General features: G+C 33.4%; 1 protein-coding gene across 1 annotated transcript in view; it reads right to left on the minus strand.

Moving 5' to 3' along the window:
* Tcmet (methoprene-tolerant) overlaps positions 1–9,562 on the minus strand; it is a 213,084-nt gene extending 203,522 nt beyond the window's left edge. Inside the window, exon 1 of the mRNA XM_076415496.1 lies at positions 9,230–9,562. Coding sequence (XP_076271611.1) covers positions 9,230–9,256 — 27 coding nt within the window. The 5' untranslated portion in view covers positions 9,257–9,562. The remainder of the gene's footprint in view (positions 1–9,229) is intronic.
* Between the last annotated feature and the right edge of the window lie 10,845 nt (positions 9,563–20,407).

The following is a 20,407-nucleotide window of genomic DNA, read 5'->3' on the forward strand; positions in this document are numbered from 1 at the left end:
TCACGTCTTCGCATGTATTGCCAATTGCAATGTCTAAATTCAATGCAATGTAATAATAAGAATTTAATGTAATAAAAGTAATTTTAATAGTTAAATAATCTAGACGTTACTTTCTTAAAAAGTTGTTCAAGATAATAATGGTTTTAGGATACCATAAATTGATTGATTGATTTCTATTAAGTCTATAGCATCAACAATGTGATACAAGTTAAATAAGACAAAACAGCGTGTATGCAAAGCAAAAGATAAAAGTGACATTTAGTAAAATAACTACATATATATATATATATATATATATATATATATATATATATATATATATATATATGTATATATAAATAACATATAGACATATAAGTATTATATATCAATGAAAATAAGATTGAAATAGTTGTTAAGTAAATAATAGCTTCTTACATGTTTTCTAATGATTTTTTACTTTATTTATTGACACAGTCATTTATTGAGAACAGTTGCTATGATATATATTAATGAAAATATTTTCCAGCATTTTCCTCAACATTTTTCCATTTCTCTAGCAACATGACTATACTGTGTTGAAAGTATATTTGTTTAAATGTCTAATGCTTAAATTCGTTTAATTTAATCCTGTCGAATCGATATGGGACGCGACCAAGAATTATTATAATGTACAATGAAGAACTGTTTGGACTTGTGGAAAGAAGCATTGCCTACAACAACGCCTTCGGTTTGGATGGGATAGGCAGGACAACAGGGAGTACAACTATATAAAAACGCGTCTAGAACTCTACTTCATTTAATATAAATACAATAAAACAATCCCACTATCCAAACTATTGTAGTATGTAGCTAATTATGGCAAACGCAATATAGAGTAAATAATAATACGGGTTAGATTTGAGGTAATCCTTTGCTTTATTTATTGTTTCTTGCATATATGGCTGCCTAATAACTTCATACATCATACATATTCAAAAAAAAAAGAAAAAAGTTCCATCATGGTCAGATTAGAAAAATTTAATAACAAATATTAATCAAATACCTGGTATCTTGTACATGAAACGATTTGATGAATTATACTTCAGATAATGTTACTAAATGTACGAGGCCGGATTGATAACTCAGTGACTTTTTGAATAAAAGATTTTTTTTCGATAAAAATCATTATATTTGTCAATATAATCTCCTTTTGATACAATACATATAGTCCAGTGTTTTTCCAACATTTTATTCCCTCCAAATAATAGGTTTTCTCAAGATATTTCAGTGATGACGTCCTCATTCGACCCAAAGCCATTTCTTCAGGCTTGGAAATAGGAACTAGTCGCAGAAGAGCTAAATCTGGAGAATATACAAGATGGGGTAACAGTTCGTAATCCAACTTATGGATATTTGCCGTGGTCAATACATACGTACATCTTGATGGAACAAGGCTTTTTCTTCGCCAAATGCAGTTTTTTGCTTCAAATCAATGTTAAATATGTCCAAAACCCCTGAATAATATTCGCCGGTGAAGAAATGCTGGCTGGATACGAAGGACACAACGTATCTAAAAAACTATAGACCATCCACAGACACAGCTTGTCTTTCTTTGACTCATGTTCACTCAGAGAAACCCACTATTTGATCGTACGTTAATAGTTGGTGTTTTGTCAAGACTTTTCTTGGTTTCAGTTATGGTTTTTGACAACACTTGCATACAGATGGTGCACAACATTTACGAAGTCAATAAACCAAGTAGATAGTTTAAGTTGAGAGAATAATTAGGCAAATTATACAATTTTACAGTTCTCATAAAGGGATAGTGTCGCACTATTTGCATATTACTTATATTATAACATGGAATATAAGATAAATGGGGCAAATAAAATCAGAATAAGTCAACAAGTTCAAACGTATAAAAACTGCACGTTAAAAACGTAAAACGGATGGTTACGAAATAACTACGTCATTAATGTCTGATGCGGTGTTTAGCGTAATACTATTAATTAATATTAATTTGTATTGGATTCCTTATTAGTTTCATCATGTCCGTTGAAATGATAAGCAAAAAAAGCTAAATATTGATAAATAATGGACATTATATTGAATTCATTATTATTCAGGTCTAACATTTGATATTAAAGATGCTTCAAAAGTGTTTTTAAATGATAATGAAAAATAAAACTGTTCTTTTTTTCGTAGCTTTCGATGACTCTCTGACTTTAGGTCACAATTTAAAAGCTTAAAAGCTCATGCTATGCAGTACATCTCGTTGCATGTTAGCAACACTGCTTCTGTATATTTCAATGTACCAATCACTTTAATCTGCGATGGTTAAAACAAGCAGTCGGTGAAATGCGCGATTTCTCATGTGGTGAAACATCAGCAGCGAAACGGAATAGTAGCTGAACCTTTGCAATTTAACTGTTTTAGAGGAAATTAAGAGTTCTTACTGTGGCTAGCTTATTGCTGCCACGCACTGGCATATCAAAAATATAATGCGCCCATAGGAAAGGTTCGGTCTTGGTTACACTAGCATCAAACATCTTCCCTGGCCAGAACAATCGCCGGACGACAGCTGAATCATTATTAAGAGTTATAGAGCACAGAGTTAGGAGTAGATTTCTATCTAGAACATACTAACGATTATTTCATCCGTTGGAACATTCCGTTGAAAACTCTCTTCTTCTTCGAAGGATTGCAGGTTCATATTATGTCGATCAGTGTATATAAAAATATATATTAGAACACCCAAACTATATCACTACATAGTATAAAACAAAGTCGCCTTTTCTGTCCCTATATCCCTATGTGCGCTTAAATCTTTAAAACTACGCAACGGATTTTGATGCGGTTTTTTTCAATAGATAGAGTGATTCAAGAGGAAGGTTTATATGTATAATACATGCATAATATACTAAGGCAACATTGCTAATTTTAGAGGTTTCTAACGTGATGTCGTAAATTAACCTATTTTTTAGGCTTATTTAGCAATTAGCAAAAACGCTGCCTAACCCTACGAGTTAGATCAAATTAATGTACTACAGTATTGTACACCATAAAAAGGTCTACAAAAAAGTCCGCGATGGTATATGTTTATCTTTTAGGGATAACCCACATTAACCATTTTTATTGTTTACTTTTTACGTGAGAAAATGGCTTATTTACGAAGCTATTTTAAGCAATACGGCATTAATCCTTATCGAATTAAGTACCTTAAATACAGTGTGCAATTAATATAGATCAATATGGTTCCTTACAGCAGGTAAATTAAACAAATATTTTCGGAGATATTACAAATTTAAAATTTGCGTTTAAAAATGTGTAATGTAATAAAAATTGTATGAATTTAGATATTCCAAAGATAGCAGGAAATCTTCATAGTAAGTATAGGGGAAGAGGAATTGTTTTACTCCAAATTTAATGCGTGCAGGCCAAGGGCAGTAATGAATGAACCAAAAATACTGGATCGATTTTAATCATGTTTTCATTGAGTGACATAGGCATATATATTTTATGCCCGTGCAAAGTCGGAGCGGGCCGCTATGTTTTTATATACAACGTTCATATTTTTTCTGTAGTGTATTTAATTTAGTATCAGCATTGCACCCGTGCGAAGCCGGGGCGGGTCGCTAGTTAACGAATAAATTCATATTTACTACAGAATTATTATTTTTTATCCCAATTACTTGATACAACAGACGAAGCCACTACTCGCCGATATCCTAATCACTAATTAGTACCCAACTTTGTACCCATGTACGATTTTCTAATGCGTATAAACCGACATTATATTTAAAAAAAAAATACGACCGCGGCAGTCAAAATAAAATCGTCTCGCTCTCGAAATAATTAAACAAATAAGGATATTTTCGTACCGAAAGGACCCACTATTTTTAACGCATTATTTACAGAACGATAAAGCCACACCAACCTACGATACGAGATGTTGGTATCGTTTAATTATTTTTGTGTCGTCGCATTATCAGCTCTGACCTAGTTTAGCCTTTTTACGTGGCATCATAGCAACATATATTTGGTTGACGCTGAAATGGATTAGGCGACCATTGTAAAAAAATATGTTTACGCTCATGAATGTATGGGTAAATAAATTAATCATTTCGATATATTGAATAGCGCGGAATAAGAGATTTTATAAGGGGTACAAACATGATTCCGGCTTTTTACTACCCCAACTGGTCATACTGACCGTAATAACACATAGTCTAAGCAGTATTACTATATACTCTAATATATTACTATATAATTTTTCCGTGACCGAGTGGAGTATTTTAGGTACCACAAATACGGTTTCTTTTTAATAAATTCCCTTATTTTTTTTAATTTTTATTCCTTAAAGATAACAAAACAAATAATTTAATTTAGTTAGAATTTGTGACGAAAAACTGAATGTAATAAAATATTTTTAACAAATAAATTGGACCGACTTCAAAAAATAAATAAGGAACTCACTAAAAATTAAAAAAATAATCAAATTTAGATTTTTAACACAAAAAAAGCACTTTAAAATAAAATATGTACGTAATAATCGTTGTAATAACTAAATAAGGTTATTAGCGCCCGAAAAAATCTAAATTATCCGTACGTAAGTTGCTGATGTACAAGCAAAACCAATATGGACCTATGGAATTCAGTTATGAGGATGTTCTGCGATAAGTAATATCAACATAATAATAGTAAACAGAATAAAGCCCTGAGAAGTATTGTGAACGCAACCAAATCCTATAGGAACAATTACTTACACCGAGACCTTTGAATTCCAACTGTTTTAGAGGATATTAAAAATGTTCTCAACAACATATGACGAAAGACTCCATTCCCATGTTAACATCGAAGTACCGCAACTCTTGGATCACATTGAACTAGGACGCAGGCTCAAAATAATCAAACCGTGCGTTATTTTGTAGTTGTATGCTGAAATGCATTAAATACTAAAAACACTGAAAGGTGAAACTAACTTTTATATTAATTTATTAGACACTAAGTAAAGGCCGATAAGTCCTTTTAGATAAATGCATAAATCACTGTAGAGAATTATCATAACTTAGTCGGAAAAAACTAATACAATATATTAAGAGTTTTAAAAAACCTAGGATATACACTGAAATATGAGAAAGATATACACTAATGGACACTGGAATGGAAACATACTTAATAAAAGGAAAATATCACGATATTATAAAAAAATTAAATACATGTAAAAAACACAAAACAATACGTAAAAACACACAAAAATAAAGCATGTAGTACAATTTCTGTAGAACAAAAATCAGAAAACGTTAAAAGTATTATTTGCACACATATAATAAAGTTCACATGTTGGTGATTTCATGAAAGTGTAATTCCAGAAAAATAAATATTAAAAACTCTAGAATGAATCTTCCTGCATAGAATTCTCCAGGTCTCAGTTCATAAACATTCTTAAATACGCCAATGCATTCATATGAAACTATCTAACAGTAAATCCAATTAGGGTTATCGTTAAACAATCAATTACAGAAGTCATAAATAAAACCATGTCAATGTCGAGACCGAATAGGGTGTGACCATATAACGAAATGACAATGAGCCAGCTGAACGTAGAAGCTCTACAACATAAAGATGCTAGATAACAGTTTTTTTTCTCGAATTAATGATCTAGTTTAAAGAAAAATTGCACATTGGTCTTAAAGATGTTTATTATCAATTTATCAATTTAAAATATTATAGGCGGAGTAATGTTTTAATTGCATCTAATTGAAAAAAAGTTACGCTATCTAATTCGTATATAAGTCCCCATATCACCAAATACAGAGAAATAGGTCAAAATTGATAAAAAAAAAAGATAAAACGGTTACCATGCAGTGTCTTTAAACATTTAAATCATTATCTTTCGGATAATATATTTCAACGTATGTATAAAAAAAATTGAAAGACATATTTTTCCACAGATTTATCAATAACTGAATATATTACTCATTTATTTAATACATTTTTGGTTTTATTTATTTCATTAAACTTCCTTGGGTAATATAATTTTTTTAACTTGTATAATTAACAGTGAGAGCAAAAAGGCAAATGTTCTAATAATAAATATAAAAATTAGAAGACAGAGAAAACAAGGAACAAGTCTTCAATCAATTTTCGGAAAAGCATTTATAAAAATGATATAAAAAAACCTCTAAGAGCTTACGAATCTATCTAGAACATTTATTTTGACAATCCCTCTCTATGGTGGTTCTATGATGGAACCAAAGAAATACCACCCCATTCTGTATATTCTCCAGATTTGGTCCTCTGCGACTATATCATGTTCCCAAACATAAGAGATTTGTGTCGAATGAAGATGTCATCACTACGCGAAATAAAAACCGAACAGAACGTATCGAATTAAAAGGAAATTATGTTGAGAAATAAAACGCTTTTTGCCGAATAAATATTTCAATCAATAACTTGTCAAGCTGCCCTCGTATCGCAAAAGTATTGTTAACAGAAATATAATAATAGTTATAACAATGTAGCCTAGTGAACAAAAATAATTATTTCGTTAAAGCTTAGAAAGCGTTACATGTTCACTTATAATACAAGTCGCCATATGAATCCAAGCATTGTCCGGATACTAACTTTATCCTACACTATCATACCTCCCTCCAATTACGAGACTCAAACGGCTTTGTATCCAGAACTTAACAAAAGTCCTTTGTCCACCGTAAGATGAACAGTTCGGTGGAACTTTGAGCCAGATTGTGCCGTCCGAAACGAGACAATATTCCATCATGCAAGATATTTAAAAAACATCTCCAAATTACTTCGTTTCCTACCTCCGAGTCCGATAAAAATTGACGTGGTTTGACTTTTCATCCGCTCTTCTATCAACGCAATTTGTCCTGCTCGAGACAGGCTTAAAAGGTCAAGGTTGAAAACATTCAATTTTTATTTCACTTATATACAATAAACTGGACAAACAAAATAAGTAGGTCGTCAGTGATAACACTATAATGTTGTATTTTTAGCATTCACGATCAGTTTATTTATGATTGAAGGTAGAATACATTATTCAATTGATACCCTCCTGACTACGGTATTAATTTATCAAGTCCCCGACCTGAACCATAGATGGCGCTACTAGAACTAAATCCATATGTTTTTAGTTAACCCTAACCCTCAAAAATGCCTGTATAAAGTTGACAGCTATCGGATCATTAATTTGTGAACTATAGCATGTTGAGTGAAGCAACTTTTGTTATTGTAAAAAAAGGAAAATTATTGAAGAAAAAACTTGGCTTGATGCCGAGTTTCTGGATAGTGCCCCAGGACAATCAACCATCAAGGATTGGTATGCTAAGTTTAGACGCCCAAAAATGTTGTCCAATATCTGCTCTACAACTGTTGGTATCCCAATAACGAAAGAAACTGTACTTCGAGCATTTATCGACGACACAGTAATCATAGCAAAGGATATGTCCCTGTCTAAGGATGTAGAAAAAGTACAAGTAGCAGTCAATAAGATCTACAAATGGACTAGATACTGGAAACTACAGTTCCAAATACGTCCATATTAATTTTGCATTGCGACGAAACGACAAACACCTCAAACAGAATCAACCAAATACCTCGGAATATATCTCGATGGTAGATTAAATTGGAAACATGTTGGACAAAGAACAGAGCAGATTAGACTTAAAGTCAAGCTCAACTGTAGTGGTTGGTCAGAAGATACTCTCAACCGGATCTAAAACCAAAAATTTGGAGCAATGGGGTTGCACTAAAACATCAAACCAACTACTAATAATCCAACGTAGCCAAAATAAAGTCCTACGGTTGATTACTAATGCTTACCGCTATGAAACCAACGAAGAGCCGCACGATGACCTGGAAATCGAATTGATATACGAAGTGATCCAAGATTTTACATGAAATAAGGTTGTTAAATCACAGAAAAGTGGAAGCAGTACAGCTAATGGATGACACGCAGGATATCAGAAGATTGAAGCGAACCAAATTACACGAACTTGTCTAGTGTAGAAGTGTATTCTGAAGTGTAACTGTATAGCTTCTGATTAATAGACACATAGAGTGAGATTTAATAATATCTAGAATAAGTTAGAATAGTCTTTACAAGTTGTACAGCAGGTCACTTACTGAAGTGATCTTCTACGTGTCAGAATGGTTATATTATATAACGGAAATCATATAATAAAACTTAATGCCCAGGGGCAGATTGTTGACGTTCTAAGAGATTACGTTACAAAACCTTATTACCTTACGAGAAAATGTGACGGAAAATATAATTCTATAATCCATATATAATCTATTCTTGAACCGATGCACATCTCATGCGAAGCTAGAACTCAGTCATCCTAAAATAAATATGAAAGTCCTATCAGGCTTTTCACTAACATTCAGGAATTTCACTTATTCTTTTTTATGTATTGATACTAACAATATGTCGGCAACTGAATTGAATTTAACAACAACCAAAAAAAATCAAACGTTTTAAATGTCTAAAATATTACAACAAAATGACGAGCACTAGTTGAGAAAACGTTTTCTTCATAGTCATCTTTATAATCCTTCCTACTCATCTATTCATGTAAATTAAACAATTCTATTAAACCCGCTGTATCACGGCGTCCTTTTCTCTCTCCAAAATAGGCAATTCATCGTAGGAAAACTTTATCTGGCCTAGTCGAAACACGCACACAATACTGGCGCATAAATAATAATAATAATTATGAGATATTTCCAGGCGAGCGTTACAAAGTTCAATAACAAAAGTAATCAACCGCTTAACACGTAAAGAGAGAGAAAAAACAAACCCATTAAGTGAGTATAATAAATGTCTCAATCAAATTCAATGTGCATTTATCACACCGACAACACCATATTAGTCCGAGACGATTCCTGTATCAAAACAAAAAACGCGGGTCATTGAACTGTGTGCAGCTCTCCCGATGCGATACGGATGCATTATTAATTTTAGTACAAAACGATCGACGAACAATCGGGAATTGGAATTCCAACGTATTTAGAGTGTGAACGATGCGTTGATTAGAATTTTTGGGGTTAGAAATGCAAACAAAGACGCTTAATTATTTAAAAAAACTATCGGGATCATCGAGTGGATGTGTCGGGACACTTGACGGATACTAATTCCGAATAGTTGGCCAGCAACAGCCCGTTCGATGTCGTATACGACAACATGTGTTTTTTTTTGTTTATATAAACCATTACCTAGGATATGGCGTGATAAATTAGGACTAACCTGCAAGCGATCGTGTCCAAAAGGCATCGTCTGCACCGTTCCCGCACACACCACTGTCCATCAGTCCACGGGTGCCGGTTTTCTCGCCGCTAAAAAACCGAAAAAACGCCGGAAAGTTCCCGTTCCACGCCAGCAATTCGGTTTACGGACCTGCATCGACCCATCCCACAGTTGTCACCGGCTCGGACGGCTGCGAAAACGGCCTCCGGTCGCCACAATTGCACGTTATTTCGATCCGCGGAGGGTTACGGTAGGTTAAGGCGGGGTTTTCGCGCTGGCAATTTAAATTGTTCGGCAGGAATTTGTTTAAAAACGACGCGGCGCACCTAGTATGGAAATGGTCGGCGAAAATTGTAGGTTGCTTGTTTACTGGCCGCCTAGCGGCCCAGGGCGACACTAACGGCGCGTCCGTCTCAGTAGATCACGATACCAAATACTAAAAATCGCAGATAGAATATATTTTATAATAAACAGTTATGTTTTAAATGGCATTCTAATTTTTAATTATTCAAGACTAATTATTATTCCATTCTAATAGTAATATTATCTTGTATAAACAATCTAATATTTAAAGAGTTTATAATATAACTATGATTGCTACCAAAAGATGGTGCCACTATAAATAAAAAGTAGAAAATAAATTGAATAACTTTTCCAAATATTAAGGTAATATCTAATTATGATACAGAAAAGATAATATTTCCAATTTAGTTCTTAAATTTATATCCATATTACAAATTTTTTATATAATAATACGTGTTAATATATTATTTTAAATTATTTCTCATCTAAACCAGCACCTACGCCATATTGTCACAATACTTTTTTATACTTTTAAATAAAATATAATTAATTTTTTTAATAAAAATTGTAAAAATATAGGGGGACATATTTGCCAGATCATTATTTATCTGAAAATGGTTTGGTTTGCTATGAGTTTTGTTTGAATTTAAATTTCTAGCACTGTAAAATGCACTCTTTATAGTTACAGAGTTTGTACATAATGTTTCTATATATACCAATCTGTATTTAGGAAAACAGTGATCATGAATGTCTTTAGCTTCATTATAATTCATTTTTTGTTAGCATTAATGGTACAACAATCTGTTAAGTGGGTAATAAATATTTTTTATAATAATTATTGTATATAGAATATCTCCTGTGTAAAATATCTTATTCTAAATCTTGCTCTGGAATCTGCAAACATATTAATCACCTGTGACCAAGTACTCAACACTAACGCCTTTAGTTACATTCATTGTAAATTCTAGAGGGATATTAGTTGGATTCTGTAAGACCAAATGGGTTTAGATATCTTATTATCTAAAAATAACTTCTATTTCCGTCAGACAATTGCAATATTTGGATTAATTGAAGTCTAATTTGTTGTCCTTTAGCAAATATGTTTCTTCCAAGTTAGACATCTGTCTAGATGTACGTCAAGATATTTAACATCTTCTTCCTGGGGGAGTTAATAATTATTAGCATTCCCTGATGGGAATGTTTTTTTTACGCAGGATAAAAGAATTTATCTATTAATTATTTGTTTATTATAATCCTTATTTATTTATTAATTATTTATTATATAATTTTAGCTTCTTACCATACTTCATCTAAAGCAGCACCAGGCCAAGATCAATTCTAGCTGACCATCCTAAACACTAACAAAACTAGGCTCTTCTCTAAATTATCCCCAAGATTTAGTCGATTACTCCTTTCGCTAAAAGAGTTCCAGAATTTCAGGATATGGCTCGGAGTTTTAAACAAAGAGACATGTCTGTGAATTGTTTTGTATAGAACTTGGGGCAAAAGTCACGCTACCGTTTTGATCGTCGATAACTTTGCTCAAATAAAAGATAAGTAAATTTGATGTTCATAAAAATATTGTTTGGTCTTTACAATTTTTTTTTCATTATGATTGAATCATTATCGGCTAACTTTCGGCTCTTTTTAAGGTATTTTTCATGACATCCTGCAACATCTGAAGCATAATTTCCTCAATTTCGTGACGAATATTGTCTCTAAGATGTTGAGTCGTTTGGGTTTTATTCACATAAACATTTGATTTTAAAATCCCCCATAAGAAAAAGTGTTAAATCCCGAGATCTGGCTGGACATTTTAAATCGCCACTTGGCGAAATTAGTCTTCGTGGACAAACGTCATTCAATAATTGTCAGACAAGCTGCGTATGCTGTGGTCCCTTCTTGCTGAAACCACATGTCCTCTAGTCCTTGCTCTTCCACTTCAGGCACAATACAATTTCAGTAGTAACAGCAATACCTTGGTCATTAAAAAAAAGTAGATACCAATAATGCTTGCAGCATGAATACCACACCATACAGTTGTTTTTAGCAGATGTAATGATGTTTCATGAATTAATTGAGGATTATGTGTTCCCCCAAACCGACTGTTTTGCTTATTGACATGGCCAGTGAGAAGAAAATGGGCTTCATCGCTCATTATCAATTTAGATTATTGTCGAACGATTATTTTCAATAAATATTGTCACTATTTCTGCTCATTCTTATGGCGTAGATTTATAAAAGGGAAAAAATCGCGATACGATTTTGATTGCGCGCCATCTTGGTTATGTGACGTTTAGTTCAGTTTCGATTTAACTACTGTTAAATGTTAAATGTTATGTTATATAATACGTTATTGAAAAAAAATGTAAATACCAAATACACTTTTATGACAACCAGATTTACTGATCATTTCTTTGAGCAAAGTTATAGGCAATTAAAATGGCAGCTGGACTTTTTCCCGACGTTGTACTATAAACAGGGTTATAATCCATAATATAACACAAAGTATTTCTCTTCTTACTCTGCCAAATGTCCTTTCCTTTTTTATAATAACCTATTGATCTTTTCACACTAAATATATGGTTTTTTATACCTTTTCCCCTTCAGAATCTACTCTACAATTGGATTAGCAAGTTATCTACCGTTGATTTTAGACGATTTTCCATAATTTACTCGTGTATCCTCGCGGCTTTGCACAAGAGAGTGACCCCTCTACAATTTATTACGGTCTTCTTTATCTCCTTTTTTAAGTATCGGTACCATAAGTAATATTTGTTACTCTTGTGGGATTTGTTCCTCTTTCCGTACCCTATTGTACATTTCCACTAATAATAAAGTAGATTTCTGACCCATTTTTTAGCATTTCTGGCACTAAATATATTTTAAAGTAATTAAAATGTATAATCAACCATACGCAAGGAATCATTGAATGTCAATATCCTAGAAACATTCCGCTTGGTTTAGGGAAAACCTTATAGAGATAACGCATTATATGTAACAACCATAAATTCTATAAAAAAAACCATCGACAGTAGTTACTTGATATCAAAAAAAAGAAAAGTTGGTTTTGTTTTACTCCCTTTCATATTCAGAAAGATTTCATTAACTCGACGTAGATAGCGGGTGTACTTTCAATATGGGACACGTGGAACCTTCGGTTTAATTCCTTGAAAATCGTCGATTTATAGTAAACGATGGAGACCTTACTTCCTTGTGGTCGGAAATCGTTTTTTGGGTCACACACTTAGCGGTGGTAACCTTGCCTATACCGATATATAATTTACTAGAAACTAGATCAAATTAAAGACAGATAAAGCCTAATTAAATTCAGCAATAGTCTTGAGCTAAACTGATTTATATGTAGTTTAAAATGATAGTTTATAAGATTTATGTAAATTATAGTGTCATTCATATTACTAATTGGATTACCATGATATATATATGTTGTATTGATCAACGGATACGATCAGACTTGGAATACTATATATGTTTATGTTTATCTTAATAATATGTAGTGAGACGTGTAAACTTAAGGGTTTTGTTTACGTTAGAATAAATTTAAACCCTCAGGATTGTGTCGTGGTCGCCGTTCAGAGCTCGGCAAAATACATATTTTCTTTTAATTAAAGTATAAATTATAAAATAGTATCTCGCATATATATATATATAAAATACGAAACACAAAATACTTCTTAGCCATCTATTTAAAATACAAAACAGAGTATTTTAATTACTTTTATTTAACATTCAAAATACAAATTAAAAAGTACAGTCAGGCGTTATTTAAATAGAGTAGAACTAATCTAGCCGATCCTATTAATCAGTAAAGGAGGAGTTCCTTTCCATCAACACAATTTTCAAATGTACTCCCCGATAAAAAACCATCTATCCTCAGGTCGTGATTATACCAACTGGGATAACTGTCAACAAGTGGTAAGCATTTTACTTTTATCGTTTAGAAAACTAACTCTAAATACATGTTTGTCCACGGTTGATCATTTGTCACTGTTCGTAAAAACAACAAACAAACAACAATAGTAATTACAAGAAGCTAGAACTACAAGAATATATATATATATATATATATATATATATATATATGTGTGTGTGTGTATATATATATATATATATATATATATATATATGTGTGTATATATATATATATATATATATATATATATGTATATGTATATATATATATATATATATATATATAAAAGCTTCCAGACATTCCAGATTTTCATGTTTGTATTGAATTATTTGCCTCTCGTCTGTTGTGATACATTCTAGCAACCAACGCAAGACTCAAAATCAATCATCTCTATCGTAGAGCTCGTGCCACCCTTACTTCTTAGCCATCTATTTAAAATACAAAATAGAGTATTTTAATTACTTTTATTTAACATTCAAAATACAAATAAAAAGTACAGTCAGGCGTTACTTAAACAGAGTAGAACTAATCTAGCCGATCCTATTAATCAGTAAAGGAAGAGTCATCAATCAATCATCTCTGTCGTAGAGCTCGTGCCACCCGTAACTCGACGGACAAAAGGGAGGCCAATAGAGTAAAACGGGAAGTGAAAAAACATTAAAGCCTGGCGATCCGAGAATTGGAACTCATTTCTAGCGGATCAAAGGTTGGATGGTCCCCCAACTTCCTGGCGACTCTCTAAAAGCCTCGTGGGGAAGGCGTAAAACGTCATCTCCCCTGAAGTCAGCGGAGACAGGAATTTTCGCAGTCACCGACCACGAAAAGGCCGAGCTCCTCGCTAAAACCTATGAGGCTCAGATGGAACGCCTCCCTCCCGCTACAAATAAAAAAATTGCCATGAACGACGAAATCATTAGGTGGGCCGACTCCGTTCAGTCTCAAGTGCCTCCAAGATATCTTCTAAACCAACTAGTTACTCCCAAAATACTCACGCAAATGATCAGCATGACTCGGGAGAAGAAGGTCCTGGGTTTCGATAGTATCTCGATAGCCCAACTCAAAAAGCTGCCCAACAAGCAACTCAACGAATTAACTTATCATCAACGCCATTCTGAGGCTGCAACACTTCCAATCCACATGGAAACATGAATTCATCGCAGTTATCCCCAAAAAGGAGCTAAGTCATCACCGTCTGATTACAGACCGATCAGCTTACTAAGTTCCATTTGCAAAGTTGCTGAAAGAGCTGCTGGAATTCTTGATGCTCTTAATGATTTTACGAAAACAAACAATATCATTCCAGATGAGCAATTCGAGTTCCGCGCCAAATACTCAGCCGTTCATCAGGCCCATCGGCTGGCCGCAAAATTCAACTGTGCTTTTAACCGACGTGAAAGACTTGGAGCGGTCTTCTTGGATTTAACCAAAACTTTTGACAGGGTTTGGCACGAATGCTTAGTGGCGAAATGCTTTCAGTTAGGTTCACCTGATGACCTAACAGCTCTCATTAAATCACTTCTGTCAGGACGATCGTTCCAGGTGAAGATTAAATATATTTTATTTAATCCGCTTTATTTAATCTTTTTTCTTTCAAATATCCCTTAGGGGCCACAAGCAGCTTTTTACGCAGACGACACTGCTTACTTTGCTTCTTCAAGAGTAGCACCGCACATTCAAGTCAGACTCCAAAAATAACTCCATGAGACGGTCCAGGAAATGTTATTTTTGGATATAATTATTATATTCTTATAAGTGTTATATCTACAGGTGGCAAGCACCGAGTATTTCGCGTCTTAAAATTGAGAAGGCAGAAATTTCATGGTAATAAGAAGCCACTTATCTTGGTCTTGTGTTCGATTGCAAGTTTAGGTGAAACTCCCAGATTTAAAGGTTTCTCCAGAAAGATCAAGGTATTGTCAATCTGCTGTTCCCCGCTTATCAATCCGGCCAGCAGGCTTCGTCTCTCAATAAAATCTCTCGTGTATAAAATACTGGTTCGATCAGTCGTTCTATACGGCTCCAGTATATATCTCAAATACGTCTCACCTAGTCAGGTGGAACGCCTTTAAGATCTGCAGAACAAAATTCTCAGGACAATAATCAATGCCCTTGGTTCGTCAGGAATAATCAAATTCATAGAGAAACAGACGTACCCCAAGTTCACGATTTTATATCCGAGTTTTAGTCGAGATATTTCTCCACATTTCGTCTCTCGGACAATATATGTATTACCGAGCTGGCCGATATTTTAGACCAATAACTCATTCGGCTCTTAGTGGCCTTATTCTACCGCATCGGACACTGCCCCGTCGTACTCTAACTCCAAATTATCTCGACCTTCTCCGACGAGCGATTAACTCAGGTACCGCGAGATGCGTGGTGTGATACCGACGCCATGTCCGTGGCTGGCCCTTGTGCCTCCTAACGGTGTTACCGGTTACGGGCACCCTCCTTACTAACAGTAAGAAGTATCAGTTAGGGTCACAGGATCAGCTGAGCGTGGGGTTTAGCGGGTAGCCCAAAGGTAGTCTCAAACATATAGTGACAAAGCGCAAACAGCTTGGGGTTAAAATAAACCAAATGCACTGGCTGATAGGGCGTAAATCTAAATTATCATTAGATAACAAGGTTTTGTTGTATAAGTCAATACTTAGGCCCATTTGGACCTATGGTATTGAACTGTTGGGTACAACAAGCAAATCTAAAATAGATATCCTCCAGAGGTTCCAGAATAAAGTGTTGCGAGTCATCGTCGATGCCCCATAGTACGTCTCCAGCAAACTGATTCAGTGCGATACACCCTTAGAACCCATAACAAGTGTGATTCGAAATGTTAGTGCGAACTACTCTGAAAGACTATTAGTGCATCCCAATGCACTCGCCAAACAGTTAATTGTGCGCGATGACAGTGAAGTGCGTAGGCTCAAACGCAAACTACTATACAAACTGCTCAATAGACATATAGAATAAAATGTAATAATTTCTAGAATAAGTTAGAACAGTCTTTAAAATAAGTTAGGATAAAGTTTAGAATAAGTTAGAATATTATCTAGAATAAGATTTAGCTGTTGTACAGCAGATTACTTACTGAAGCAGTCTTCTACATGTCAGTAGAATTTTATTGTATAACGGAAATTATATTATAATACCTGTTGCCCACGGGCAGATTGTTTAAGTTCTAACACATTAATAAAAATAAATCTATTAAAGAACTGATGCGATCTCAAGTATTGAAAGTGGATACATTTTAAGATTGCGCTTGATTTTGTTCGATGACAGATTTGTTACATACGCTTTCCATTTTTATAGTGCAGTTCGAACAGGTGTGCTATAATGAATACAAATTATTATTCACTATTATGCAATGTCTCACGATTATATATAAATATATCAAGTTCACAATGTGTTTAAGAGCCAATAAATAGCTATAGAGTTACGTGGTTTATATTCATTCGAACTGGTATCGAATAATTATGTTAATTAGGTAATTAGATAGTAATTATATATATATATATATATATATATATATAACTAAAGATTACTTGTGTGCGAGTATATCTATATACTATAAGCTTAAAAGTATTATATAGAAACTAAAAACCGTTTCAATTAATCGCAAGAAAGAAAAAAGTCATGTCGGTTTCATAACAGGTATGTTATGTACAAAAAATAAATATTGAGGTATAAATTCAGTCCTAACATGAGCAGGAATTAATCGTAATGCGATTTGTTTAACAATATTTTGGGTAATTCCCGAGGGGTATAGATGGACAAACTTGATGGTGTGCTAATCCTTTAGAACGCAATATATAACTGCCTGCGCGAAAAACATAGATTTTATAAATACAATCCACAAATTGACTTTGTTTGACGTTGTGACTGCAATGGTCATTGCAAATACCAAGCGAATGGAACATTGCAAACGTTTCAATCGAGTGGGTGAGTCTGAAGGTGGTGGAAGAAGAAGTTCACCTTGAAACATGCTGTTCAAAACAGTACCTTCAAAAACATTGCTCCTTATTTTTTTACAACGAATTTCCTGACATTTTGGTGCTTCTAAATTTCGAAGCAAAATGGTTGGTGAACTAACCATTTTGCTAACTAACCATAAATTTCTTCATTACAAAGTTATGTGGGGATAATCTAGGTATTTACAATGAATTTAGAAAAGCAATAGAATAATTCACAATTTTTTCAAGACAAGCAACAACAGTCTTTCTTTCAACAATTTTACGGACTCGAAAGAGCTTGAGGAGGGCCTCCAATGGTAACAAACAGCGAGGAAAATATTGAAGAAAAGATTATACCCTCAACAAATGGTAACAGGTGAATATTACAATGACCTCACACAAGTTGGCTAAGGATAATGTGGCAGAATCGGGATTAGGAAAAGACAATAGAGAAGGAATCATGTTTTATTGCTCATAACTTGTCGCTATCGTCTATTAAGGTTGACTATACATTGTTGTAAGCCTAACCAAATAATTCAAATAAAAACTACTAACGTAGTTAAAAAAATCTATTAGATAGAGCTCGTAAAGCATATTGAAAAAATATCAATAATTTCTTAATAATAAAGCTAATTAAAGAAGTTTTAGTACTAATTAAATATATACGAAATGAATACAAAACAAAAATTATACAAACAAATTTACAGTTAAATTAAGTTTGGCCCGCCTCTATGTGTTTGTACTGATAATATAATCATATTTTTGCGGGAAGCCGTGTTTATTTATTGATTAAAATGTACCGGAAGACAAAAGGATTGAAGCCCCTTCATGTCAACGACAGATCACTTGAAAAATCAAACCTGGCTCTCTCACAATCCTCTCTGAATCGATTGGTTTTGTCGTTTCCAATTTTACACCTTGCGGAAATTGATATACACGATACGAGTTTAAATATCACTAATAATCCGAAACATAATCAAGCAAAGGATTTTTTATCGGGTTAAATATATTTTTTAAACATTATAAAAAACGTTTAATTACTTTTAATAAACTGTTTATTTTGGTACTTAATTTTAAACGTTCAATATATATTTGGCACTTACTTGTAAAAGTTTATTATATTATGTAAAAAGCTTAAAATTATCGATATTTTTTTTTCTCCGACATATCGATATATCGACATCATTCTCGATGGCTGACACTTCTAATAGATAATAATCGTTAAAGACTAATCTACTATATATATATATATATATATATATTCAACTCTTCTATCTCCAGATAAACCCTCGTTAGTAAAAAGGAGAATTTAAAATATAAAAAAAATCTAAAGAAAGAGAAAATAAGTGTATTACATATTTTTAAATAAATATTAAAAAAACAATGTATCTTAAAAATGAATCTAAATCGCATACATTCAGATTTTATTAAAACCTTTCTCATATTTTATTGTTGTAGTATTTTTTAAAAAATATCAAGCAACTAATGTTAACAATTGCTTGAAACTAATGCAGCGTAACCATTTTTTGGCTTTGAAAAGCGTTGTTTTTTTCGTGGTTTCTAACATGTTAATAAATCGTACAACGTATTGTTTTTTTTTTCTTTTCTTTTGTTCCATTTTTTCTACAGTTTCATACGTGCACTGACAATTCCGATCCATTAAAATAGCTCGGCTTAAAATTTCAATACAATTCTAAGCCGGCCGGTGTGTTTATTTGTCAAGTATTACTATGGTGATAATTTATTATGACTGAATATTCTACGAACGTTTGTCACAATTAGGTGCGGTAAATGGTGCGATGCTATGGGTTTTGACGGATAATTGCTGTTAAAATATTGTAAACAAACGTCATATAGAATAGAATAATTGATTGAAATGAGCATTAAACCAAAAAAAAAAACAAACAACTCCTTTGTGTGTTTTTTATTTAATTATTTTTATGGTTAATCGGTTACCAACGTCTTTGATTCACAGCAGTATAAAAAAGTCATTCTTTTAGTCGTATTTAGGTATAACATTAGATTTTAAATTAAAATGAAACGAACACTATATAGATATAGACAACTATATGTTTTCTTGCAAAAAAAAAATTCAAGACCCAGTAATATTTTAATCTACAACCAAGAGTTACATTTGATGTATTTATATGATATATAACAGGATTTGCATTTAGGATACCAACACACAGAACATTCAAATGTTTCAGAAGATGGTAATGGCGCAAAACAGCGTCATTCCCTGGCCTGCCACATAGATGGCGCTACTAGAATTAAATCTGTAGGAATGTTCGTCGGGTCGGTCAGTCGGTCGAAATGTGTGGCTGCCGTTGCGATTATTTGTCAGAACACTGACTACTATTTTTGGAAGGAATTTGCACGAGAACTGAAAACATAGGTTGAAGAAATAGTGTTTATTTTAATATTAAATTATACATGTGGTCGACGGGAGAATTGACAGGATATTAGGTTAGGTAGAGGAAGTACGGTAGCGCTGTGGAAGTGGTACTATTACAATGGGAAAAGAAAAGAGAACGAGACGTCGTCGTGATGGTCTTTTATAGCCTGGAACTGCATGGTACCAATCCACCGGCGTTGCCAACCTTTTTAGTTGTTGTTGGTGAATTCGTGCTGGCCTAAAGGGTCGTGGCGGTTGCCACAAATCCATGTTTTATAGTTAGCCCTAACCCTCACAAGATGGGTGTATAAATTTGACAGCTGTCGGATCGTTAGTTTATGAATTATAACATTTTAAGTGAAACAGCCTTTGTTATTCTGAAAAATATGGATAAAAAAGAAATTGTTGACACTCTAAAGATATCAACTGAACGTGTACATCATATCATTCACGAATATTTGGGTACGAGAAAGCTCTGTAGAAAGTGGGTGTCGCGCGAGCTCACTTTTGACCAAAAATAACTACGAGTTGATGATTCGGAGCAGTGTTTGAAGATGATCAAGCGTAATAAACCCGAGATTTTGCATCGATATGTG

This window comes from Rhynchophorus ferrugineus, unplaced genomic scaffold, assembly GCF_030347505.1.
Source record: "Rhynchophorus ferrugineus isolate W39M unplaced genomic scaffold, kcgeb_rfMv2 rfM10, whole genome shotgun sequence".
In the NCBI taxonomy this organism is placed as follows: domain Eukaryota; kingdom Metazoa; phylum Arthropoda; class Insecta; order Coleoptera; family Curculionidae; genus Rhynchophorus; species Rhynchophorus ferrugineus.